General features: G+C 41.6%; 4 protein-coding genes across 11 annotated transcripts; 2 read left to right on the forward strand and 2 right to left on the reverse strand.

Moving 5' to 3' along the window:
• Window positions 1-2,257: 2,257 nt before the first annotated feature.
• LOC140798794 (phenylalanine ammonia-lyase 2-like) lies at window positions 2,258-4,825 on the forward strand. The gene has a single exon (XM_073152847.1). It carries the CDS (start codon window positions 2,385-2,387, stop codon window positions 4,656-4,658), a length of 2,274 nt encoding a protein of 757 aa, XP_073008948.1. The 5' UTR covers window positions 2,258-2,384; the 3' UTR covers window positions 4,659-4,825.
• Window positions 4,826-5,120: 295 nt separating this feature from the next.
• On the forward strand, window positions 5,121-9,665 carry LOC140780608 (uncharacterized). Of its 3 annotated transcripts, XR_012107543.1 has the most exons (3): window positions 5,285-6,631; window positions 7,101-7,267; window positions 9,081-9,665. XR_012107543.1 is itself a non-coding variant. In XM_073126265.1 (2 exons), the coding sequence occupies exon 1, from the start codon at window positions 5,543-5,545 to the stop codon at window positions 6,626-6,628; it is 1,086 nt and encodes a 361-aa protein (XP_072982366.1). In that variant the 5' UTR covers window positions 5,121-5,542; the 3' UTR covers window positions 6,629-6,631; window positions 7,101-7,632. The 3 variants fall into 3 exon arrangements, 2 of the variants coding, with proteins under 2 accessions (XP_072982366.1, XP_072982367.1); XM_073126265.1 differs by lacking the exon at window positions 9,081-9,665 and having other exon boundaries at window positions 5,121-6,631; window positions 7,101-7,632; XM_073126266.1 differs by lacking the exon at window positions 7,101-7,267.
• Window positions 9,092-18,770, reverse strand: LOC140780606 (uncharacterized). 5 transcript variants are annotated; one of them, XM_073126259.1, is made up of 10 exons: window positions 18,360-18,770; window positions 17,327-17,370; window positions 16,591-16,717; window positions 14,585-14,717; window positions 13,149-13,738; window positions 11,689-11,998; window positions 11,097-11,361; window positions 10,787-10,876; window positions 9,952-10,407; window positions 9,092-9,608 (listed from the first exon to the last, which is right to left on the reverse strand). In XM_073126259.1, the coding sequence occupies exons 1-10, from the start codon at window positions 18,532-18,534 to the stop codon at window positions 9,264-9,266; spliced, it is 2,535 nt and encodes an 844-aa protein (XP_072982360.1). In that variant the 5' UTR covers window positions 18,535-18,770; the 3' UTR covers window positions 9,092-9,263. The 5 variants fall into 5 exon arrangements, with proteins under 5 accessions (XP_072982360.1, XP_072982359.1, XP_072982362.1 ...); XM_073126258.1 differs by having other exon boundaries at window positions 10,787-10,879; XM_073126261.1 differs by having other exon boundaries at window positions 14,585-14,711; window positions 18,360-18,740.
• A 1,006-nt stretch (window positions 18,771-19,776) lies between these two features.
• Window positions 19,777-25,613, reverse strand: LOC140780607 (protein Brevis radix-like 1). 2 transcript variants are annotated; one of them, XM_073126264.1, is made up of 6 exons: window positions 25,035-25,454; window positions 24,555-24,949; window positions 22,221-22,356; window positions 21,676-22,112; window positions 20,190-20,312; window positions 19,777-20,088 (listed from the first exon to the last, which is right to left on the reverse strand). In XM_073126264.1, the coding sequence occupies exons 1-5, from the start codon at window positions 25,167-25,169 to the stop codon at window positions 20,234-20,236; spliced, it is 1,182 nt and encodes a 393-aa protein (XP_072982365.1). In that variant the 5' UTR covers window positions 25,170-25,454; the 3' UTR covers window positions 19,777-20,088; window positions 20,190-20,233. The 2 variants fall into 2 exon arrangements, with proteins under 2 accessions (XP_072982365.1, XP_072982364.1); XM_073126263.1 differs by having other exon boundaries at window positions 19,777-20,312; window positions 25,035-25,613.

Raw genomic sequence — 25,613 nt, forward strand, 5'->3', positions numbered from 1 at the left:
AACCTAACTCAGTAAAATATGGATTTAGGTAGATAATATTCTTTCGGAAACAAAATTCGATTATTAGAAAGAAATGAGAGGAAAGAAGAAAGAAAAGAAAAGTATTAGGGACAATACATAAACGAATCCATGCTTATGCTTATAAGAGAGAGCATTTAGAGTAAATCTCAGTAAAAGATTTGCTGCCATGTTTTTTAACCGCCTTTATATTCGAAACTTGGCATGTATTAAGTTCTCATAAGAAAACGTCACGAACGATAGGGCATCGTCCACCTTAATTTTGTTATCTTCCTCCTCTTCTAAATAGAATAATTATAAATTATTGTAAACTAAATATTATTAAAGCTAATAATAATATCAAATAAAAAAATTTATGTTGAAAATATTATGAGTAAATAATAATTAATCACCCCAGCTAACCACAAATTAGAGAAAATAAGAGACAAATTTTAGATATTTAACAATGTGTTTCGTTCTCTCTCCTCTTGCTACAAAACTCTCTCTTAAAATACCTAAAATCCAACATAAAACCTAAACATATAAGATTCAGCTATTAGGCTACAATGATCTACTAGTAATTGGGCTTAACTTATTCTTCCATTTTCCAACTACAGTCATGCCGGCCCGTTAATTACGTCACCGTAGTTAAGTTATAATTAAACACTCATTTGAGTTATGTCGAGCGTCATTTAAGTAATTTCATGTCGTGATCAAAGAAAGCCAAGATAGCCGAGCCAAACCGAGTCAAGAGGTTGAGGTTATGAGCGTAGTGGTAGGGCCAAACTGATTAAATAGGATAAAGTCATATTACTTAATTTAATCCGTACAATCTTTGGACACTAACTCATTTAATTAATTTAAAAAGATCAGTGAGTTAGTGCTACATTTACATATATAACCTGATAAAATAAAAAAAAAACATATAATTTTTTGTTCTTTTAAGTTTTTAGTGAGAATTTGTTAAAATATTTCTACCAAAAAATGAGGAGCAGCACGTGTTAGAATATAAAATAACTTATAGCCCCCCTCCTTAGCAAAAAAAAAAAAATATTAAAATGAGTAGAGCCGCTATTAAACAAAGCAAGCAAATAGTAGTTGGTAGTCTTATAGATGACATATTTTGGTGTTGAATTATGTTAAGTACCCACTAATGTTATACTTAATTGGACCATTTCCACTCACAGATTTCTATAGTTCAAGGCCACATTGAATTAGGTTCGGCCCACTCATTAGGTGAAGATTGGGTCAAGGAGTGGGTGGGATCGTTCCGTCCTTTTCTACGTTATCCGAAAACTCTAGGAATCTTTCAAAGCAACGTGGTTGATGACTCGATGTTGATATGGGCGTCTTCTTTATTTATGAATAATATGACCATTGACTAGTGAATCCCCACGGTTGATGCTCTTTGTTAGGTCATTTGGTAGAGGGAGTCAATTATACAAGGTTCATTCCCTTGCTCCTCCTTCTAATTACATTAAGATCTTCTAATTTATTGCCTATTTTTTATACACACACACTCTCTCTCATTCTATATATTATTATTATGGTATACATTGATTTCTTAGATTGTGAGAAAAATCTTTTTATTTTAAGAGTGTTAATAGGAAATATTAAAAATACTACTTTATCATTATCTTTTCTTTATTTCTTTCCTTTTAAACCTGTAAACAATCATATGACACTAGCATATTATTTTATAATATTAGATGTAGTTATCCTTATTATTTATAGCTCCACCACTCTTGGTCCTATGCAATATTTTCTTGTTGCTTTCTCGTTATTATTTTCCCACGTGTAATTTAGACACGTCCTATTATTTCTATACATATTTTTCTTTCCTTATAGATTATGAGGAAGGATAGGCTATTCAAATATCTATAGAAAAATGAAACCCATGAAAGTCCTTCCTATTCCTCAATTTTATTTTTACATCCTTTACTTTTTCTGTAATTCAAAAATAATAAAGGATGTAAAGTAAAAATGCATTGCGGGATGTGTCAGGCTACCGGGCTCGTTCCGAGCAATTGGCATGCTTGTCACTGGAGAGTCGAGGCTCCTTAACCACAAGTCCTCCACCAACCCCCACCAAATCCACGATCCCCTCCAATATTGACCAGATTGTTGACCCAATAACGCTTCTCCAACTTTTGGATCTCCTGTCTGGCCAATCAGCAGGAACGGTTTTCCCACCAACCATGAAGTGACAAAACTTAGTCATATGCTCTTTGGTCCGAAAAATTCAAACTCGCATTAATTCAACCACCCACTCTTTGTTATTCCCCTCTCCCTCCCTCCTCTACCACCGCTGCTTATAAAATCCCAGTCTCCTCTCAATTCCAAGAGCAGCACACCTCAACGATAATCATCACCAATTCACATCAATCATGGCTTCCCTTAACGACTCCACTCGCCCGGCCTTTTCCTTCCGTCCCCCAACCCTCCCAATTCCCACCGACGGCATCAACCCCATCGCCGTCTCCGGCACCGCCCACATCCCCAACCCGCCCCACTGGAAAGCCGCCGCCGACGCCATGGCCTCGGCCCACTTCGACGAGGTCCACCGGATGCTCACCCAGTTCTCCAACCTCTCCGCCGTCGAAATCGAGGGCACCAACCTCACCGTGGCCCAAGTCGCCGCCATCGCCCGCCGCTCCGAAGTCCCCGTCGCGCTGAATTCTGCAGCCGCTCGCACCCGTGTGGATGCCAGCGCCGCTTGGGTCGCCGAAAAGATTGACTGCGGGACGGACACGTACGGCGTCACCACCGGATTTGGCGCCACGTCGCATCGCCGGACGAAGAAAACCTCCGATTTGCAAACGGAGCTCATTCGATTTCTTAACGCTGGGGTGATAAGCAAAGATCACCTCCCGCCGAGTTACGCGAAGGTGGCTATGCTCGTCCGCACGAATACTCTGATGCAAGGGTATTCCGGTATCCGTTGGGAGATTCTTGAGGCCATGACCAAGCTCATGAACCATAATTTGATCCCCAAACTCCCCCTACGTGGCACTATCACCGCCTCCGGCGACCTCGTGCCGCTGTCCTACATCGCCGGGGTGCTCACCGGCCGGCATAACTCCAGGGTGGCGACGCCGGAAGGCGAGGAGATCACGTCGACCGAGGCGTTGAAGCGAGCGGGAATCGGGGCGCCGTTCGATCTACAAGCCAAGGAAGGGCTCGCATTGGTCAATGGCACCGCCGTGGGATCGGCGGTGGCGGCGACGGTGTGCTACGATGCAAACATACTGGCGGTCTTATCCGTTATCCTATCCGCCATGTTCTGCGAGGCGATGCAGGGGAAGCCTGAATTCACCGACCCGTTGACCCACGAGCTCAAGCACCACCCGGGCCAGATAGAGTCGGCGGCCATCATGGAGTTCCTCTTGGACGGCAGCGACTACATGAAGGAAGCCAAGCTCCGCCACGAGCGCGAGCCGTTGACGAAGCCGAAGCAGGACCGGTACGCTCTGCGCACTTCGCCGCAATGGCTCGGCCCTCAGATTGAGGTAATAAGAATGGCGACTCACTCGATCGAGAGAGAGATCAACTCCGTCAACGACAACCCCCTTATCGACGTCGCCCGCGACATCGCCCTCCACGGCGGCAACTTCCAGGGGACGCCTATCGGTGTCTCCATGGATAACCTCCGTATCGCCTTGGCGGCGATAGGGAAGCTAGTCTTCGCGCAATTCTCAGAGCTAGTATGCGACTACTACAACGATGGATTGCCTTCCAATCTCTGCGCCGGCAAAGATCCCAGCTTGGACTACGGTCTTAAAGGAGCGGAGATCGCCATGGCCGCCTACTGCTCAGAGCTCCAGTACTTAGCCAACCCGGTGACCACCCATGTCCAGAGCGCAGAGCAGCACAACCAGGACGTCAATTCCCTCGGCCTCATCTCCGCGCGCAAGAGCGCGGAGGCCATCGAGATCTTAAGGCTCATGATGGCCACTTACATGGTGGGTCTATGCCAAGCTATCGACTTGAGGCAGTTGGAAGAGAATCTAAAACAAGTAGTCAAGCACGCAGTCGTGCAAGCGGCGAGGAAGGCGTTGTACGTCTCCGACGACGGCACCTTGTCGGATGCGAGGTTCTGCGAGAAGGAGCTCCTCCAGGTGGTCGAGAGGCAGCCGGTTTTCTCTTACATTGATGACCCAGGGAACCCAGCATACGCTCTCATGCTTCAATTGAGGGAAGTGTTGGTGGATAAGGCATTGGAAGGGAGCGAGGAAGGCATGGCGGCGTTCAAGAGGATACCCAAGTTCCAAGAGGAGCTCAGGGAGAGACTAAAGGAGGAGGTGGAGAAGGCGAGGGAGAGGTTCACGAATGGGGATTTCATTGTGGGGAGTAGGATAAGGAAGTGCAGGACTTATCCGGTGTATAAGTTTGTGAGGGAGGAAGTGGGCACGGAGATGTTGACGGGAGAGAAGAAGGTGAGCCCAGGGGAGTACATAGAGAAGGTGTACGAGGCAATTGGGGAGGGGAAGCTTGGGGAAGTTATCTTGGGGTGCGTCGGGACGTGGAGGGGGTCGGCGGGGCCGTTCACGCCGAGGCCGGAGGCCTTGTCACCGGCGAATCGGAATCCAGAGAACTGGGGGTGGTTCGACCAGATGAGGTCGCCGTCGGCTACCAGTGGCAGGGGGTATTGGAACCACTAAATGGGTGTCAGTGTGATGCTACTTAAGCTTTCGTTACTAACGAGTTAAGTGTTTGCTTTTGTTCTCCGAAGATGGAATTCGTCATTGTTTCCATATGCTTATGGATTATGATTGAGAAGATGTATCCAAATAGTTTGAAATAATAAATAAATTAAGATTTCTTCGAATATATTTGCCTCGAAACTTAGCCCAAGCCCACCATTCTACGTAATTGGGCTGACAGGCCCAATTTGCATAATAGAGAAAAGATGGAACACCTTAAACCTCCAAATTGGACAAAGTGCGAGAGTAACAGGGTGACTCAAATTTTGAACCTTATCCGAATTGCTGCATTATTTAACACGAGTCCACTCCTATCCTATAGCATTGCATCTTAGTCCTGGTCCTCCACGCATACATATTTATTACCGACCGAACCTTTTTGAGCAAACTTACAGCCACCGTACGGATATCATCTTCCCAGTAGGCGTTTCTCTTCCATTTCAACGTCACTTTCGCCGCTCTTGCTCCTTTCCCGGTGCTACGATCGACACTTGTCGGTTAACGGCACAAATTAACACACCCTTAACTAAATCCGTTCCGTTACTTTTCTCCTCAAGAAGCTTCCCCGTTTCCATTTTGTCTCCATTACTTCCTCCCTCCGTCCTGCGAACCCTAACCCTAGAATTGTTCGCCGCCGCCGATATCAACGGCAAAGATGGCCGCGCTGCACGGCGAGAAGCACACAGGAGAGAGATACTCCTCCCGAATGAGTCTTCTTTAAATCTCAAGTTCGTATCTCTCGACAGCAAGAGAGAGGATAGATTAGGATTGGGGTTAGAGATAGGGCTTTGTTCTATCTCGCCGAAATGAAGGGAAGGCCGTAGACAACTACGAGGCACGAGATGGAGCTCCGGAAGAGGACGGCGGCGATGGGGTCGGAGTTACAGGGTGAGGTGGAGGAATCCTCGTCGGAGCTGCAACTCCCGGCGGACATCGACTGGGAGAAGCTCGACAAGTCTCGCTTCTTCTTCCTTGGCGCAGGCCTCTTCTCTGTCGTCTCTGCTGCCCTCTACCCGGCCGTCGTCCTCAAGACCCGGCTCCAGGTGTCGCAGCCGCCGTTCCCCTCCGCCACAGCCGCCGCAGCCTTCATCCTCCGCCGCGAGGGTCCCCTCGCCTTTTACCGCGGTTTCGCCACCTCCCTCGCCGGCACCATCCCCGCACGCGCCCTCTACATGGCGGCGCTCGAGATCACCAAGAGTGCCGTCGGCACAACCGTCCTTCGCCTTGGCGTCTCCGAGCCCGCCGCCTCCACGGCTGCCGGCGCCGCCGCCGGACTTAGCGCTGCGGTCGCCGCCCAAGTCGTCTGGACACCAATTGATGTCGTTAGCCAGCGACTCATGGTCCAGAGCAATTCTTATCGATCCACTGCCTCCGGGTACCGCGGTGGCCTTGATGCTTTCAGAAAAATCCTAACTTCCGATGGAATTCGAGGTCTCTACCGTGGATTTGGGATGTCTATCTTGACCTATGCGCCATCCAATGCTGTATGGTGGGCGTCCTATTCCATCTCTCAGAAGATAATTTGGGGCGGAGCCGGATACTACCTCTGTCGCTACCGGTGTGGGGTTGAAGAGGTAGGCAATGAGGAGAAAGGCGGCAGTGGAGGTGGGGGCTTGAAGCCGGGGAACAAGACAGTGGTAGTGGTGCATGGATTGAGCGCTGCAATGGCAGGGGGGGCGGCGGCACTGGTGACGATGCCATTGGATACAATTAAGACAAGGATGCAGGTGATTGACTGCGGGGAGGAGGGGCCGATGACAATCGGGCGCACAGTAAGGAGCCTATTACGGGAAGGTGGGTGGGGTGCATGCTACCGGGGGCTCGGCCCGAGATGGGCGTCGATGTCGATGTCGGCAACTACTATGATCACTACCTACGAGTTCCTGAAGAGGCTCTCAGCGAAGAGGCAAGAGAGCCTTCCCACTTGAAAGGTATAGAGATGGATAAACTTGGAGGTCCTTCTACTTTTTCTTTTCTTTCATATGTATAGTGCTTATTTTACTTTCTTTCCTTCCAAAGAGAAGAGTAGTGAGATCCTTGTAGAGAGTTGGCATTGGGTTCTCCCCTGAAGCAAGATTTTACATCCAATGCTATCTTGTTTATCGGTTTTCCTATCTTGAGAAAAGGCCTTCTATTCTGAATAAAGGATTCTGAATGACTAATAATATGAGATTGGATGAGCATCACATAGTTATGCTGGATTTAGAAAGACATGCTTATGAACAATAAAAATGGTTATGCAGCACTCTAGCCAATTTGATATATTCATTGACTTGCTAGTTTCATTCAAGACTTTGTTATGCTTTATTCAATATTAGTGGTAGCTAGATTCGGAAGTACCTTGTCTCAGGATATTTTTTTTCCTTTGTACTAAATACAATGTTGTGAACATCTGAACAGAAAATACCACAATGCTATTCTGGTCTGCAATGATATTACTATCTTGATTATGTTGAAGATTTGGTTATGCTCCATCAATCACAAACTAATTGTACTTTAGCAATAGCAAGAAGACTATAGATCTGCTTCTTCCAAGAAGGAATGGTCATTTTACTCTCCTTTAGAAGGTGCGCAAAAGATTATTTCAAATCTTTTCTTTTTTGAATGGTATTTGAAAGTCTGAAAAATGCTTTCCTATTATTGTAGAACATGTGTTTGTATGTGTGTGTACATTTGTGTGTTAGGACCAGAATTTGGGGAAGCTGGTAAGATCTTTGAAGTTATTTTCATGGAGTGCTTAAGTTATAATCAGAACACCGTGAATTTTATGTGTGAAAATTGGGTAGGTATTGCTTTTGTTGATCCATCAATTTGGATGATGTTTAGTTGATCATGCGATGTAAATTCCTTTCAGCTCACTGATATTATTGTCTTGGACAATTTATTCAGTGATTGACGGTATATTTTTAATAAATTCTGCCTGTTTTCTTTACCCTTCTTCATGATGTACTTTTTATATGGTGTAGCACTGAAAATCTAGTGAGGTAATACTATCAAAGGCTCTGCTGTACTACTTTGTTCTTTTTCAGCAGAAAATTACGTCCTAATAGATGTGTCTGCAGTAATTTAGTTTGCTCAAAGACAGTATGTTGCAACTTCTGGTCTGGTTCCCGAGAAATATATCAAATTCCAACCATCTTGCTTTTCTTGATGCAGATTGATTCACCAATTAATTGTGTGATTCTAGTTTGCAGTTATTTTAGATGATGTAAAGAATAATAGCTAATTCCATTTTACCATGTTCTGTTTTACCGAAAGCAGTTAACTGCTTTAAGAACTGGTAGTGCAAATCTTTCTTCCCCAGCAATGATAGTCCAAATTGAACTTCTTTCAACCTACTTCTTTGAACATGCAGAGGTTTAAATTAGCATATATTTTGATGTCTGAGTATCTGGTGATATGCGATGCAGTAGAATGTCAGGACATCTTATAACTCTTTGATTTGTTCTCCATTGACGTTATATTTATGCCTTCTTTTTTTTCCTTTTTATCTTGTTTCTGCAGACCCTATAAAGCCAAGTTAGCTGTATTCCTTTTGATCCAAATGATTACTGTAACCAGCTTAGTCCAATAAGTTTACGCGATTGATTGGGTCGAATTTTGGATTCATGGTTCCGATGTTAATGTGACGAATCTCTTCTTGTTTGATGGATGAAGACCAACCATGTACATATACAGGAACAAAATAGAGACAACAACTATATTTTAGTAACTAGTTACAATTAGTATTGACAGTTATCCAAAGAATTGTTTGCTAGACAAAACGGGGTTCAGATGGATGGGCCCGTTCTTATCCCAAGCAAGAGATGCCGATCTCTCCAGTCTTAATACTGGACGGTGGTAACCCTTCTTGCTCTGATATTTTTCGCTTTCTTTCATCGGGGTCCTTATAGATGTTCGTCATTGTATTGTAACTTTTGTTGATGAAAGGAAGGTGTCACTAGTATGACGTGCGATATATCGGATATTGTAATCCTAGTGAGGTGCTAATGATGTCTAATTACACCTTAAGAATAGAGAAAGTTGATTGTATTTTTATTCTTCACTTTGGTGGGTCATATAGGTTAGGTGGGTCGTATAGGTTATTCCGAATCCGGAACGTCACGTCGGAGATCTTTCACCCAATGTCGTTGTGCTTTGGTTGATCCATTTAACATTATTTTTGCTTGCAGAATCGTAGTTGATGGTGAATTAAGTGAAAAATATAAGTACTAGTGTCCGTTAAAAATCATTATCAGCACATTACATCTAGTAGTATCTACCTAATCCTGGACGTATAACTTTGGACTGATTAACATCTCTAGTCGCCATAATGACATTATTTCTGCACATAATTTGACATCGTGCGCAAATTTCACGACTAAGCTATTCTGTGTGCAGGAAAAGCTTACTTGGGGAGAACAAAGGAGCATTGTTGAAGAGGATGGGAGAATGGCTACACTGTTACTTTTAAATAGACAGCACTGATGCACAAAAAACGTTATCTCCTACAAGCATAGCATAGTCACCCATCCATACAATATGCTACTTTCGTTCCTAGTTACAGGCATAAGAGGAACTCCTTCAAAAGTTGGTCGTCCAATTCAGATGACCAAGCTGCGGCTGTTGATAGGCCCCAAGCTGGGGCCCTGGCGCAGCCACACCAACCCCGATGCTTCCTCCCATGGGAGGCGGGGCCTGTTGGGGTACCAAAGGATGAGGACTGCCGATGGAGGTGGCCTGCGGTGGATGGTACAAACTTCCGTAATGTACATGAGACGATTGTGCTGTGGCATTGAAAGAAGGATGGCTAGGATGGGTGGGCATGAACGCTGCATGTGGAGTCTGTCCTGGTAAGTTGTAATATGGTGATGCTTGCAAACTTGGGAGCTCTCTTGGCGTTTGAATCCATATATCAGACGTCTCTGCCTGTAACATTCAAAATTATTATGAATGACTTAATGGATGATAGAAATGAGCAGCTAATGGAATAGCACTTAAAAGCATGTTTCAGGCCATCCTATCAGAAAGTAGCACAGGAATAAGACTTGCATAATTTGCCAGGTGTAGGAGAATAAGAATTGGGAAGAAGAAAATGTCTGACTTGGCATAATTATGTGCTTCAAAGTTAATTCCAATAATTAACTAAAAAAAAGTTAATTCCAATAGATGTTAACAAAAGGCAAACCTCAGTGTTGTCAAACACGAGTAATGAGCATCCAATCAAGGGAGAGCAGCTATTTAAACATAAAGACCTGCAGTCAGATCATACCTGTGGATTCGGAACATAGAGGCTGTTGTCTTTGTATTTGATCCTGGTCACATCCTCGATACTAGGTGCACCACCTATAGTACCAGGGGAATTGATTGTGAAACCAGCTGGATTGGTGTAATTTCCATATCCAGCGGTGCTACCAGGAGGAACTGATTTGTACTGTGAGTTTGTATACTTCACACCACCAGCAGTTAACTGGGAGCTACCCCCTGGCATTATAACATAATTGTTACCATTCGATGGATGGGGATATGCAGGGTTAGCAGAATAGTTAGGCAAGGCCATTGGTGGGACATAGACAGGAGAAAAGATGTGGCGGTATGGCATAAAATTTGGGTAGTGCGAGATGTGGACTTGCGGGTACAGCTGGGTAACCTGTTGCGGCTGAACTGGCTGTTGCTGCTGCCCCACAGCCATGGAAGAACTATTGCTGGCTGCATGCATACTCTGAGCCTGCAGAAAAAGAAATATGAACCTGGGGTAATATACCAGTGCTAAAAAATATAGAAGTAACATGCTAGATATATAAACAAAACACCAAATCTGATGACTATTCACTTAATGACCCTCTAACTGCAACTGATATATGAAAGAGACTGATCAAAAGACAGTGGTAAGCTGAGAAATGGACAGACCCAGATCCCCACAAATGCTTGGTGAGGTCCTGGCATTCTTTTGCCACTGCATGAAGCGATTTGTGATATCACAAATCAAATTCAATGGGACCAGAGCACCCTTGGTGAAAAGATAGGCCCTTCCATCACTGGATAAGAGCTGAGTCCATGACAATTAGGATAAGAGGGAAATATCAAAATAGTGAAAGCACAACTACCTCAGATGTTGAATTTAATCCTTGGGAATGATGATTAGATTCCATCACTGTTTTGAGAAATGGAGTATAACTTGTTTGGCGATCATATGTCTGCTTCAAACATAAAGTTTGATAACTTAGAAAAGAGGTATAGTCACCAACTGTTAAGCAGATAAACAGGATATAATGTTATCAAACAGTAAGTATCCACATGAACTTATCTTCTACTTCTTCCATACATGCCTCAAAGTTCCAATTGTCAATTAAGTTTGAATTAAATAATCGTAAGTTCCTCTGTTTTGCAAACTAGTTACCAATTAGTTGCACTTACTGTGAAGTTAGGTAAGCTTGCAGGCTCTTGTAGTACTTGTGTTTCTGCAGAATTAAAGGGAGGGCTATTACTTCGAACCAACCCAATATCTGCATAGCTTTCAACACCCTGTACATTGAAAGACTCATTTTCAGGCAGTGATTCTTCTGACTCTACAGCTGATGCGGAAGATTCAAATTCTGGTGACTTTGCATCATCATCCACATCTTTGTGCTCGGTATCAGGCACAACCTTGCTGGAATCCATGGGAAGTGATGATAATATACTGCCAGCAAACAAATTGAATATACAATATAAATTCCCATATTCAGAATAAAAGAGCGCATGACTGACTTAATAAATTATAACTGGGCTCTATCCATTTCTCTCTCCAAACAAAAGTCGCAACTGAAACTAAACTACTTGATCATATAGATATGAAATGCAAGATATTATCTGAAAGACAAGCCTCAATTTGTGCACACTTTCTAAGACAGTTGATATCTCATAATGTTACCATGCTGCAAGACTTTTAACTCTACTATGCTGATCTGATGCTAAAAGATAATATCATACAGAAAATAAAGGTGAAACTAGAAAAAAGTTACCCAACTGTTTAGAACTTTCAGATTCCTGAATAGCAGACGTTGCTCCTGCAACAGAGTCGAATCCAGCACCAAAACTGCCAAATGTCAGCCGTGTACGCTCTGATTCTGGCACTTGAAGATGCAGTGGTATGATTACATGCTGGTCCTCAGATATATTAGCTTGTAAGAGTTTCTCCGACAAGCTCACAGCATCTAACATGTTAGCATTGCTAGTATTGTCAGTATGAGAAGCTGTCTGTTTTTCAATCACAACAGAACTGTCGATAGTGGGCTTCTGACATGTCTTCGGTTTCCACTCCATGTAGGGCTGCACCACTGCAGAAGAGCAATTCAGAATTACAACGTAACAAAACCAACAAAGGTACAAAACAAGTTCGACCATATATTTCACCAGAAGCTCACATCTACTTATTCAACTCAATTAATATTCTATCGTTCACATCTACTCTTGATTGACATTGTTCTGCAATAACAAGTAAACTTAAGAAACGGTCGCTAATATTTATGTCAATTTGCAACATGCACTCCCTACATTTAAACAGTAAATAAGTTGCTAAACCACAGGATGACTCAGTTGAAAGAGAAAAAAGAAGCAACCTAATAATCAATATACAAGTGTTCAATCCAGAGCAAACGTAGGTGAAATTAGCAAAACACATATGGTGTTCATTACACCTAAATATTTAGTTTATCATAAATTATTTAGTATAACAACCGCATCACTAACAACCAACTACATCTTTAGTATTATAGATATGTATCAGGAGTCAGGACTTAAGGGAAAATAAAGTAAAATCTTCATGATTGTTTAACACACCAAATTTCCTCCAATGATTTTAGCCTAATCATCCTTTAGATACATTGAAGATTTAATCAGCTATATGTGCACGAAAATGATTAATTTCCTTGTGAGGCTTTTGCAATTTAAATGCATTTGATTTTTCGGTTTACAATAATGAACTCTAATGTGTACCGCATATATAAATTATGTGTATTTTATTATAACAAAATGTATATTGACTATAAAAAATATATGGACCCCTGTTTTATATGCTAAATCAAAAAAATCAAATGCAATTAAATATACAAAAGCCCCTTTCCTTGTCTACGTTCTAAAGATTGACAAAAGAGATCTTACTTTTATAAGTTAACATAAGCAAATACTTACTAAACAGCATTTTTATTCCTAAAATAAGTGAATGATCAATGAGGCTAATCGACATTTGCTATCTCCTGCAAATCTGAAACCCTCTAAACCAATTGAATGACAATATCAACTAGCAAACAGTGTTTCAAGTTTCATCCCAACAGATACTAGGAAAGCAAGAAGTCAACTTAAAAGTTAAGTGTGATGGGTAAAATAAATGCACAACAAGGATATATATACTAAGATTATGTAATTGTGCTTATTTACTAGAAATATCCTAGTAAAACTACCAAGGTTTCAATGCATGTAGATCAATACCTTTCTGGCGACCCATTGATTGCAGGTGCACTTTATTATAATGTTGGGTGCCTGAGGACGATCTACTAGTAGATGTTGAATGCATGGTAGACTGTGAAGCAGGCATCTGGATAAATTGACTTCCCTTAGACATGGAAGTAGAGTGGTCAGATGATCCTACTGAAGAAGAAATATCCTTCCCCATAGGATCTGTGGAACTCATGGAGGAAGGTGATTTAGTGGCTGAACGATCAAAACGCTGCCTCCTAAGACCCTTTACTCCTGCTTCACGTCCAATAGCCCGGACTGTTCCAGCCAGTCTATAGTCCGGAGATGGAACATGAACTGGATCAGAAGATGACGAGCATACTCCAGCCACAGAGCTGGTCAATGTCGGTTTAGAATGTTTCTGAAGATTATATTGGGATTTTCTTTTCGCCTGAGAATTTTGAAATGAATCATGCGTCTGTTCAGGCAGTAATGGCTTACTACTGCCACTGGGATTTGCATCTGTAGAATGAAGTCCAGAGCCACTTAAGCCTTCTGACAAACGGTACCCATCCAAATTTGTGTTAGAAAAGAGCTTTTCATCAGTCAGAACCCCAGCAAAGCTGCCCAGATTAACAATGAATGAGCACAGGTATGAATATATCTACATTTTTTTTTTGAGCAAATTAATGTAAGAAACAGACACACTACCAGCAGGATGGATAAGGCTTGCTGCACAGGAGAAATAGCACTGGTATCATTGATATACATATATACCAATTAGACTAATTTTACAAACTTGCACATAAACCATATCAAAGAATATGGTATCAGCCTAATCAGCTATCATGTACAACAGAAGAAGTATCTAATATCTATATTTTACAGGCAATATTTTGTGCCAGTGGCTAATTATAGAACGATGCACAAACTGAAAAATAGAAATTCATGATCCACAAAACAAGATAGCCCGCAGAGCCTATCAAATAGCACAAGAATAATAAATCAGAGGTCCAACTTGACCTTCAGCATATTGAACAATTAAGATATAATAAACTTGAGTCCCTCTTCAGATAATAAAGGACAGAGATTGAGAGGGAACAATGTATACATATCTAGTCATTATGTTCTACATTCAGAAATAAAGATCAGACGACAGCTGAGATAGAAAAATACTACAGAAACAAGTCCAACTCTCTCTCTGCCCCTGAGTGTGTGTTTATATATAGTATACATATGTATGAGAAAGAAAACAGATCTACACACAAATGTAGATAGATGTGGATAAGCATATTCTGTCAAAAGCTGACAATGTAGAATGTAGATGCATGCATTTACTTATGCGGCCTGATTATTTCTCTCAATGGAGAGAGCACTGTCATAGGCATAGAACTATTTCCACAACACTCAACAATAACACTAAGGAGCTGCAGATAAAAGTTATAAAGAGAGAGCAAAAGAAAGCACACCTCTTGTCAGGAATATTAGACAATAATTGCTCATTTCCAGAAGGTGGATGTTGAGAACTTCCCAACTTATTGTCCATGTTTTGGTTCACCCTGTTGTCCCTCACTACACGAAATTCCCGACTGACACCTGCATCTAATTATCTCTTATCCTTCAGATATAAATTCAAAAAGTTCTGATTCACATTTCTTTGTGCACTATTGTATCAAAAATCTACATATATCAGAGAGGACAGGCTCATGAAAAACATTACATATAGTAGAAGAAAAACATAGAGATCCATCCATTTGCTGTGACAGTTCTAAAAGACAAATTGGATGTGCAAGAAACAATTGGACTTCTTTCCATTCACTTACTTGCAACAAACATATTGTGAGGGAGTTATTGTTTGACCCAATATTTTAAAATGAGCCATCGGTTGTAGGCGGTCACTCCATGCATAACGCTTAGACAAAAGGTGAACGCTAAAATGGTTTAGCATTTTTTATATGTAAAATAAAATAATTATATATGATAGTCTATATTATAATTTTTAATATATAATAATATAGTATATAAAAATTAATAATAATCCCCCAACTTGCTCTCCTCTCTCCCCTCAAATCTCATCACTTTAAATGGAGATTAGAGAGAGAACACCCAAGGGACTAGGTCCAAGACTCTTCCTGACCAAAAATAATCATGAGAACGCTTTGTATCCTCCCCTTTATCCTCCTTTTCCACCTGACTTCCTCTCTAAGCCAAGAAGGCCTCCATCTCTTGCTTGTGAAACAAGCCCTAGATGACCCACTTGAGACTCTCAAAACGGAGCTCACTTGACTCCACCCCCATGCAACTAAACCCGAGTCCCCTGCTCCACTTCCTCTCCCCACCCAAAAGTGACTTCCCTCAACCTCAACAACCTTAGCCTCATTAGGTCCCCTCCTCTCTTTGCCTTCTTCCCAACCTCTCGCTCCTCTTCCTCTCCTTCAAATACATCAACTATTCTCTCACTACCTTTTCTCTACTTCTTTGTTCCTCTCCCAGAATCTCTTAGTGGATCCTCTTCTTGACTATTTATTTGAGTTCCCTTCTCTAACCTACCTTGAGTCACTCACCCATCAAGCAACAAGGTGGCCCACCCAAGGCAGCCTGCCCACCATTTCCCAACTGCAATCCATATTTGTAGGGCCATCAGTGTGCCGCCAAGATGGCCACCTCAAGCACCTTACAAAACACTGTTTAAATCTCACGAAAGGCATTTTGACTTGTTAACAAAGTGTACCTTGTAAATTAATTATATACAGGTCTTTGAGTACAAAAGTCATCCAAATCATTAATAGTATGGCACACAGCAATATGTTGGTTTCTCCTTAAGTAGGGAATTCGAACATATGCACTCATTTTCTTTTCCACAATCTATAATTAACTGATTCACAATGATCCCAAAATTCGGTAGTTCATTACTTTCATACTGGTCACAATTTCTGCATTGATCACACATCTAACATACAACGGAGTCAAGACTATAGCAAAAGCTAGAAGGTGACTTCTCTTAATGTCGCGAGCTCATGTTCCAAATGGAACCAAAATGAATCAAATAAAACAAGTCCTGTGCATATATGCACCCATTACATAATGCTTCTCTCACCAATATATGATGCTTTGTAACCTACAACAGCCCATAATCTCTCAAATTACAAAACTAGTAAGAAGTAAGAGAAAATTTGTGGTGAGCTATCATAAAAAGACCATTTCTGTCAGATAAGTTACAGATATTTTACTCCACTCTAAACTTCTTGTATAGTTTCTCACACAACATCAAAAGATACAGTAATTTCAACAGATAACACTTTCAAATTAGAACTTTTAGACTAAAAGGCTCAAAAATGAATTCCATGAAGATACCATTTACAGTCGAATCAGGAGAACTTCAAACTTCTTATTAATGAATATAGAGTGCCTACAGCACATTTTTTGTTAATCTTGTATGTAACCAAATATAAGATCTGACAGGATTTTGTATTACCGGATGTTGGATTTCGAGTATAAGCTCTCCTATGATCATTGTCAAACCATGGAGCATGGGACTTTGCTGTTTGTATGCTATGTTCCACTTGCTTTCTAGAATCACTAGAACTCTTGTAACCTGTATGCTGAAGCCATAATACAAATCTTTCTAAGCCAAGAATAGATATGAAAAGGAAACTTTGATACAATCAAAATAATAGCTTAATTGACTACAAAAAGTAGTACATAAGAAATGCCTACAAGACAATTTTCATGGAGAACCTCTAAAGAGTACAGAAAGAGTTTCACAAAAGAGGCCATATGGCATGCATATATCCTCTTAGAGCATGCATTATCTCACAATCATCACTTTCCAATATGCAAGGACATAAGATATAAACACAGTGTTGAACCAAAAGTGGATATTGCAACAATGGTGCTCAATATATATGTCCAATCTGAACCAAATCCACTAGGCCATGCTAAGAAAATGCCAAGCTCCACATGCAAAAAACATATAGAAATAGCTTCAGCACTGTCATCTATATATTTAGTTCACAAAAGACCAAGATGCTAATATGCATGGACTTGTACAACACAAGAAAGCCAAGACAAATAAATTAAATGAATCTAAAAATACTAAAAGGATCAAGGTATACAGGAAGTTTGGAACAAAGTTAACATTAACCAAAACATCATACAATATCCGAATTATAGAAAGCTAACGGCTTGATGATTATGCATATGTGGCATACCTCTTTTTTTTTGTCCCTTTTCCTTTTGACCTCATGAAATGGATCTACAATATATAAAAAGAAGTATAGATTAAGCTCATAGGAGGAACTAGTTCACCCAAAGCTGTAATGTTCATGAAAAATAGTAGAATAAACATGCATAGAAATTATTGTTCTTAATAATGCTAACTTAAAAGCAAGAGGATCTGTCGAAAATGTCTACTTGATGACAATAATAATGATCTTTTGTCTCTTCTAGGTCATAGCAACATATCAACTTAATTGATGAATACCTGCATTTGTTCCCTTATATGCCTATATGCTCCCTTTCCTAGAGAGCATTAGCCTAGATATATTCCCTATGCAATTGGCCATATTGTGAGAACTATACAGCAAGCCCACTATATCTAAGTAAATTATGACTAGCCATTATATTACTTATAATTATGTACTAGTAGATTGCATTTATATATCTTTGAAATTCTTATTTTTCTTGCTGACTCTTTTTACAGTTAATTGCATCAAAAGTTGTACAAAGGGCATAATGCGGAAGTCACCATTGCAAAGATATATAAGACCAGATAAAATTAGAAACGACTACATTTCAATCTCTTTCCTTCATTATCTTATTCTCAACATACTATAATAAGTGTTGTTTCTAACTCTTCATAACTGATACTATAATTCTTCATCTACACTAGTCTACAAATGGACATCTTGAAATAATTAAAACATGAACAGAGGAAGAGAATTTGTTGAAGCAAACGAGTAGCAAGTCCAATGTACACATGGAAAAGACTATCTAACGAGTTAAAGTCAAAATCTTATTAATATTGGACAACAATTCATCACGCATACACTAATAAAACCTTACGAATCACATTAGTTCACATTCATGGGAACAAGGGAGTCTTCAAACTCATCTCAAGACAAGACACATTCAAGTTCCTAATTTAAACCTTGTATGCAAGCAATTAGGTGTCAGGCGGCATAAAGCATAAAGCAGAAAACAATACAAAAGTAAACCAAAGGCAAAGATATCAAAATTCTCAACCTTGGTTGAGTAATTTCTGGGCGGTTTCATTGGGATCCATGTTGGTCTCCTTGAGCATGGCATAGATGTCAGAGTCAGAGTGGTTTCCGACAATCTCCTTGATGGACTGGATGGTTTTCCGGATCCTGTAGGAGACTAGCTGACTGCCCCCGTCAAACCTCGATCCCGCCACCATCTCTCGCTCCAGATCGACTCGAAAACCAACGACACGAGAACCCTAATCCAGGCGAAAGGGCATCAAATGAGACGTAGAAGCGGGGAGAAAGAGAGAAGGCGAAAGAAGAGGAGGAAATGGGAAGAGAAGAAGGATTAGGAGAAGATGAGAAGGGGGGGAGGGTAAGGTTTTCAGGGAAGTGAGGGTTAAAGAGAGAGGGAGAGGAGGAGGAAGGTGGGAAGAAATTTGGCGACTATAATTGAGGCAGAGGAATAGAAACTGGGGGTTATTTTGGGAACGAAGTGACGAGAAAGACCCTGGCAACAGAACTGTGCATACTGAGAGCTTACGGGCGTGGCTACGAATGGGTTTGGAGAAAAAAAACTCCCGACAGTTGGAAAGACGAGTGGAGGCGGAGTTTGGCATATTCTGACTCTGAGCAGCGGATTCGGATCGGATCGGATCTATGGTGGACCCGTATCTACTATTTTGTGCTGATCTGGATATTTGAGCTCGGTCGTTGGATCCGAATCCATCCCAATTGGCTTCTTCTTATATTGGCAAGGCAAGGATTCCAAAAGAAAGTTTGCATCCAATTTAGTCTTTCTATTTGAGATGCTTCAAGTTTATCCAATGTACAACATAACGTATTATTTTGTAGATAGCATGGCATATTTGTAATCAAGAAGGGAACATCTCAATAAACAGGACTTCCGGTCTTGAGGATGACAATATCAAGGAGTCACATTTTACCAAGAAGAAATTCACCATTTTACATCTTTTTTTCACTTCTGAAACTTAATTGGCAGTCTTCTCCGAATGATCAGAATTGGGAGATCTATAAAATTAGACAACTAACAAATGAATGAACTAATTGAGACGCCCAAATCTAACCACGGCCATTTGTGTGTAGCCGTAAGCATTACCAAACATATGTCCTCAGTCGCATCTCATATTCCATGCTCCACTTTGAAGTTACCTGTAGAGAGTCCATGATCCTTTTGAACCTAGTTTAGAATTTAGCCACATAACCCACGATCACTCAACTCTCTTTATGGTTTAGTTGATCATATACTTTGTGATACTAGGATGCAGTTGCTGATTCATGAGCTGTGTAATACAAGAAAGGGAATAAAGAAAATACTCTTCGACATATGTATGTATGTATGTATGTATGTAATACCTCCAATTTGAGGTAGTAAACCTAGCGCTTAGTCCATTTAAGTGTTTAGAAAAGAGGGGAAAACATACGAAGGAGAAGACTTGAAACAGAAGAAAGAAGTATGAATGATAATTTATCATCAGAAAATACAAACATCGTCACTTTCCTAATACAAAGCCTTTGGCTACAACATACACCCCGAGTGAAGTTTTCGATACTATCCATAGTTACACAACTGGTTCTGCATACTAAATTAAGGCGGATGAAAAAAGAAGAGCGAAGGCTGAGATTGATCAAATAGCAGAAGACTAAAGTTAAAAAGAAAACCGAACAATAGCGCAAAGTTTGTATATTTTTTGGACTCTAGCATTTGCTGCCGCCACTGAGACCACCAAGCTATGGGGCAACATACTCTGTTAGTATCAGATATACATAAATTATGCTCATATGAGAGTGCCTAAGAAGACAAACTTGCACTAGAGGAAGCTGCATAGGATAAACTCAGTCAGCAGACCTTGTGAGGAAAGTAGCTGCAGATGTAATGTCGTTCCCTTCTTTTCAAAGATATTGCTCGTGTATCCTGGCACGGTTCTCTTCCCACCACAACCTTGCGTGCATCTCACTGAACCTCTCCCGGCTACATGCAAAGAGCGAAGCCAGAGTTAGGATCTTTACAATCGTAATTGGATGAAGTTAGATAGGATCAGCTAAAACAAATTACGTAATTCCAGCAATCGTAATTGTCAGTTTGTTTCACCAACTATACATGCTAATTAGTTGGGAGCCAACAATTGCTTGCTGAGTTTTACCAACCAAACATGCTAACAAGTTCCGTTACTCACATTATAATCATGGCTTTGTCCTCTCAAATTCTAACTTTGATTGCCCATTGGTCTTTTCTTTAACATCAAAGAACAGGCATTGCCCAAAAAGGAACTGGATGTTACAAGAAGTTTTAACAAGTATAACCAACCCTGAAAGTTGAAAGTATCACTAGGACAAGTGGAAAACCAAGAAACAGGAAGGCTGACGTATATGCTGTACGCATGTGGAAACACATGGAGGGAGAGAATCTATATCAAACCAGAGATATATTATATTCCAGTTATGACCTATGCATGTATTGACTAACACAAGGTCTAACATAATGGATGGGAAACTCAGAAACATTTCACAGTTAACATTTACCGCCTTTTTGTCTAATTAGTCACTACTCACGAACACAGGGAGGGAAATTTGATCTGTCCTTAATCCACTGGTTCTCTGGATATTTTTAGATCGTATGTTTCTTTTGCCTACCTTTTCCATCAGAGGATTTTCACAGCTCTCAAATTTTCTGTTAACACTCATGCTGGAAAAGTACATATCAGAAACTATCTGACTAATTCTGGCTTTGATTTAGCATATCAATATTAAAATAGAATGGGTTGCAATTGTTTGAACTGAATACAGGCATATTAACTCAAGTGTGTCAATTATCATCAGTCATCATCAAAACAAATTCTAATCCAAATTGGGTGACACTAGACATCTATAATATGTGCCTCCTAAATCATCATAATAAGTTATCTGTTTTTTGCACAAATGCCCAAGTCCATATACAGGAAACACGGACACTAGTATTCAAACAAATGGAAGAAATAAATCAGGCCTTCCCACTTTTAGAAGATTGGAAGACTCCTGAATGGACATAGAACTTGACTTCTGATCCAGTAGTCCAGACCTCTAAACCAACTCCAACTACCTTACCCTTACATCAGTTGTCTTTTCAGTCCAAGAATGACTCTAAGTTAAAACTCATATTGCTAAGATTTTTCCTAAGAAAAATCAGGCAACAACAGTTTGGTTTGCTCAAGTCACACATGCATTCCTACATGTTGATAAACAATCAATACGAGGTCAATGAACTTTTTGATGAATGACTAGTCTTTGCAACAGGAAGGTTTGGAAGGACTTGCAAAGCAGAGAGAAAGTAAAAATAGAACTGAAATGAGGCTGACCTGAATCGGACACGACGGAGTTCCCTGATTCCACCAGGCAAAGCTCGGACTGTGATGTAAACACCAGGCTCGTCCTCCTCCACCCACTCTCTCTCCTGGTCACTTGCATTGCTGACGGATACAGAGAGCTCACCAGATCGGTCCACGTCATCATGGGAAGAGCTTGTCCTCAAAGATGCATCCATCGACGATGTCTCTGTCTTTGCCCCGCTGATGCTTGACAACTTTGGAGTTGATGCAAGCCCAGCTGTCTCACAGTAGTGGCGCCCGTGGTGGTTGTAATGATGGTGGCCATTACCATGGTGAACCGATTGATGCTCAAGTGAGTCTGATGATGAGTATCCCATTGCTCCACCACCCATCAACGGTCTGCGGAAGTTTCGAGGTAGCCGTTCTTTGCTCAGTGGTGGGGTCACTGGGCTGTCCTCTTTTGAGCTCTTCAAGAAGAAATGCAAAGTTAAACGCAATGTACAAGGCAATTAAGAACATGCAACATTTAAAATTAGGAAGATTTAAAGGGAAATTTTGATTAGTATTCCTTTTACCTCATCTTCGGACCTGGGAGGGGTGGGAAGAGGAACGGCCTGACGGTTGAACCTCTGGACATTGTAGAGTTCCATGACCTTGTCGTAGTTTTCAGCCCACCACCGCTGGGCTTGCCATTTGTTAAACATCTCACGGCTGTCACATGCCATTTTGAGCAACCAATGACAACATAAATAACAAGCAGAACACATATTGATATCTAGAAGAGTTGCAACAAAACAATATTTTATAATAACCCAAAATTTTGCCTACAACTCAGTATTTAGAAGATCTCATATTATTTAGAAGATCTCATATGCAACTTCACATTGTTACATAACTTGTCAAGAATAGAAAATTGCATGAACACTGAATCCCCAAGTTTGTGGTCTGTCAACTTCAGCACTGTCAGACTTACAGAAATCATATTTCTTGCCTGGAGTATTATTAACAAGGAAGAAAATCTTAAGGGCCAAGTTAAGTGAATTACACCTTTAACTTAAGATTCAACTATACTGTAATTTTGGAGTCCATGAGAAAGGCTAGATCTATACATATTTTTCCTTTTTTATAATAGAAAACATAGGATATGTAATACCCTGTGCCCATGCACCTCAGGACTTATAAGAACATTACAAAGACACCAAAAACTAAAATTTCCAGGTTTCTTTTTAATTTCTTTTTTTGCAAGTTCTCACATTCACCATTGGCTTTTTATGAACACTGAAGACAACCATTTTATAAATTGTCCCCTCCTTTTCAAATACTATTGCAAAAAGACACGGAATATTACCCGCCATTACCATCTGTCAACTAACAGTAACCAATCCAAGTTACACACCTACTAGTAGCTTAATCAGATGCACAAAAAACGACAATAAATACACTGCACAATGACTTTAAAGAAAAAAGACAGTTTAGAATAGGATTTGTTAAATACATAACAAGATCAGGGGGGTTGGATTCTAGCAAGTAGCAACAATGCATGGAAGAGGAAGGAGCTTGTACGCAATTAGTGAAACAGATCAGCTCAAATCATTTTATCCAAACACGGGGTCCTAAGACCAGAACCTGATTCCCTACACCCAGCTCAAAACCAGCTCCAATCCTCCCATAATGCAATTCAAATCTAGTGCGCCTGCTAGGGCTAACCTCCATGATTGGCATTGACAGGCAGTACAAGTAACCTGCAAGAACTCACTCCTGAAATTTTTATAAAAAATCTCATCCATAGATCCAGATGGCGACCCTTCATTGCCAGCTTAAAGTGGTACACAAGCCATAAATAAGGAACGAGGAGGGCCCATTTGATTATAACCCCAAAACTAACACCCTTTACCAAATATAAAAAGGTGAAGTAAGTCACCACTTGGCCTGTTCCCATCTTTTCTTTTCTACTCCTCAAAGGAGGAGATGGTGGGCCTTGTGTCGTCACCCCAGATTGCCTTCGGCAAGTGGAGCCAAAAGCCCTTTACCACTAATTTGGCACAATTAAGCTGCTAACGGACAAATTGGGAAGACGGAGCGATGTATATTGTCTCACGAGACGAGAGGGCCAACAACCGCTCGAAAATACTCACTCAAAAATTGAAACTAATAACGCACTTCACCCTCCCAGCCTTTTTTATTTCTTCTTTTGCAATTTCCAACCTATCGGAATATAATATTCCGAGATGGGGCTTTAGGAGTTGCCGAAAGATCACACCGAACCCAACTCGACGCTGCATGTGGATCGAGATCCGTGCCGAGGGATGCCGAATTTAGAAGGCCAACTTGGTGGATAGTTCCTTTTTAAATACCAATATATTATTTTGCCCCATAAAATTTTTCCAAAGTACTGCACAGACGCTAACTCGAGTTACTGAACTGTTCAAAAGAATGGGTAAATACAGGAAAAGGTTGTGCTTTCTAGTCAAAAAGGGATTTTATTGCAACAATAAAAGCCAAAGAAAAAATTTGGTATCCAGTGATGATGTTAAACAGAGAAAGATGATTGGTTCTTCGTCTTTAACTTCTTTTAAATGCTTTTTTGAATGAATTTATTTGTCCAAACTTCCAGTTCAAGCAAAGTGATATCAAAATTATCGATCAAAGACAAAAGTGAAAGAAAAAAAAAAAGAGAACATATGAAAAAGAAATTTTGTCTTGTCCGCCTACTAATTTACCAAAAATTCAACTCAAAATTCTGGCATCTCTGAGTTTGAATCAGTTGCGAGAGTCCAATTAAGCGGTAAGCGAACCACTGGTAACCAGATCCAAACCCGGCGGCGGTGACATTACCTCCGCCTCCGCCAAGATTCGAACTCTAAACCAAAACGAGAAGAGGAGATGAGAGAAAGAGAGGGGAATAATACCTGAACCGGATCCGCTTGAGATCGTTCCCCCCTTGGGGCAACGAGAGGAAGGTGATGAGAACACCGGGCTCCACCTGCGCCACCCACTCCTTGGCCTCCTCCTCCTCCTCCACCATGAACTCCGCCGCCGCCGCCGCCGCCTCCGACTCCGTCCGGCCGCTCATGGACGGGGTCGCCTCACCGCTCGAGATCGCCGCCCCTCTAACCCTTGGCGTCGACCCCGAGCTCCCTCCCCCGGCCCTCCTATACGCGTAGTGGAACCTCTCCGACCCAGAAGCCGCCTCGGATTCGGCGTACCCGAGCCCTCGGTGGTGAGGGTGCCGGTCAGACACCGATCCGGCGCACGGCTTGCAGTGCCTGTACGCCCCTGATGCTTTCAATGCCATATCTTTGATCTGATCCCAAAAGAAAAGGACCTCAATTAGCACTACAAAACCCTAAAAAAATCCAAACTTTATCGCTGCTTTCCCCTCTTCGCACCTGGGCGGTTAGGGCTTTAATGGCCTGCCGCGTGCTCGGCGTCGCGCCGCCGGCGCCCCCCTCGTCGTCTTCCTCCGGCGGCTCATGGAGCGAGCCACCGCCGAGCTGCTTCGAGCAAGCGATGCACGTGAGCATCTTCCCGTTTCCCCCAGATCCAAGCGCGGGTGGAGCAGAGGAATGGCGATGGGGAAGAGGAATCGAGAAGATAACAAAAAAAGGAAGGGTTTTTGCTCCTTTTTAGGCGAAACAAGAGTGACTGCTCTCGTCGAAGAAGGGATTGGAGCTTTAATGGGCTACATCAATTTCGCCGCTAAGAGATTCCAGTCGCTTTAACTCACCTGTCGGAAGGGGGAAACGGGAATCGGGAATCGACGCTAATGGCGGATTAAGCACAGGGGTTAGAGAATAGTTTTCTATTCTACTCGCTAAAATGGAAGACGCTCTGAGGTGACCGGCTATGGCGACTGTACGGCCGGTTCCCACCATCAGCCCCGGTGGATGAGTTTGCCCCGACAGGGTAGGACACGTGGCGGTATCTGGTCTCTCTTTTCTTATAGATGCCTTGCTTTCTGGGACAGT

The sequence above is a fragment of the Typha latifolia genome, chromosome 1 (genome assembly GCF_019914945.1).
Source record: "Typha latifolia isolate L0001 chromosome 1, TyphaL0001v2, whole genome shotgun sequence".
Taxonomy (NCBI): domain Eukaryota; kingdom Viridiplantae; phylum Streptophyta; class Magnoliopsida; order Poales; family Typhaceae; genus Typha; species Typha latifolia.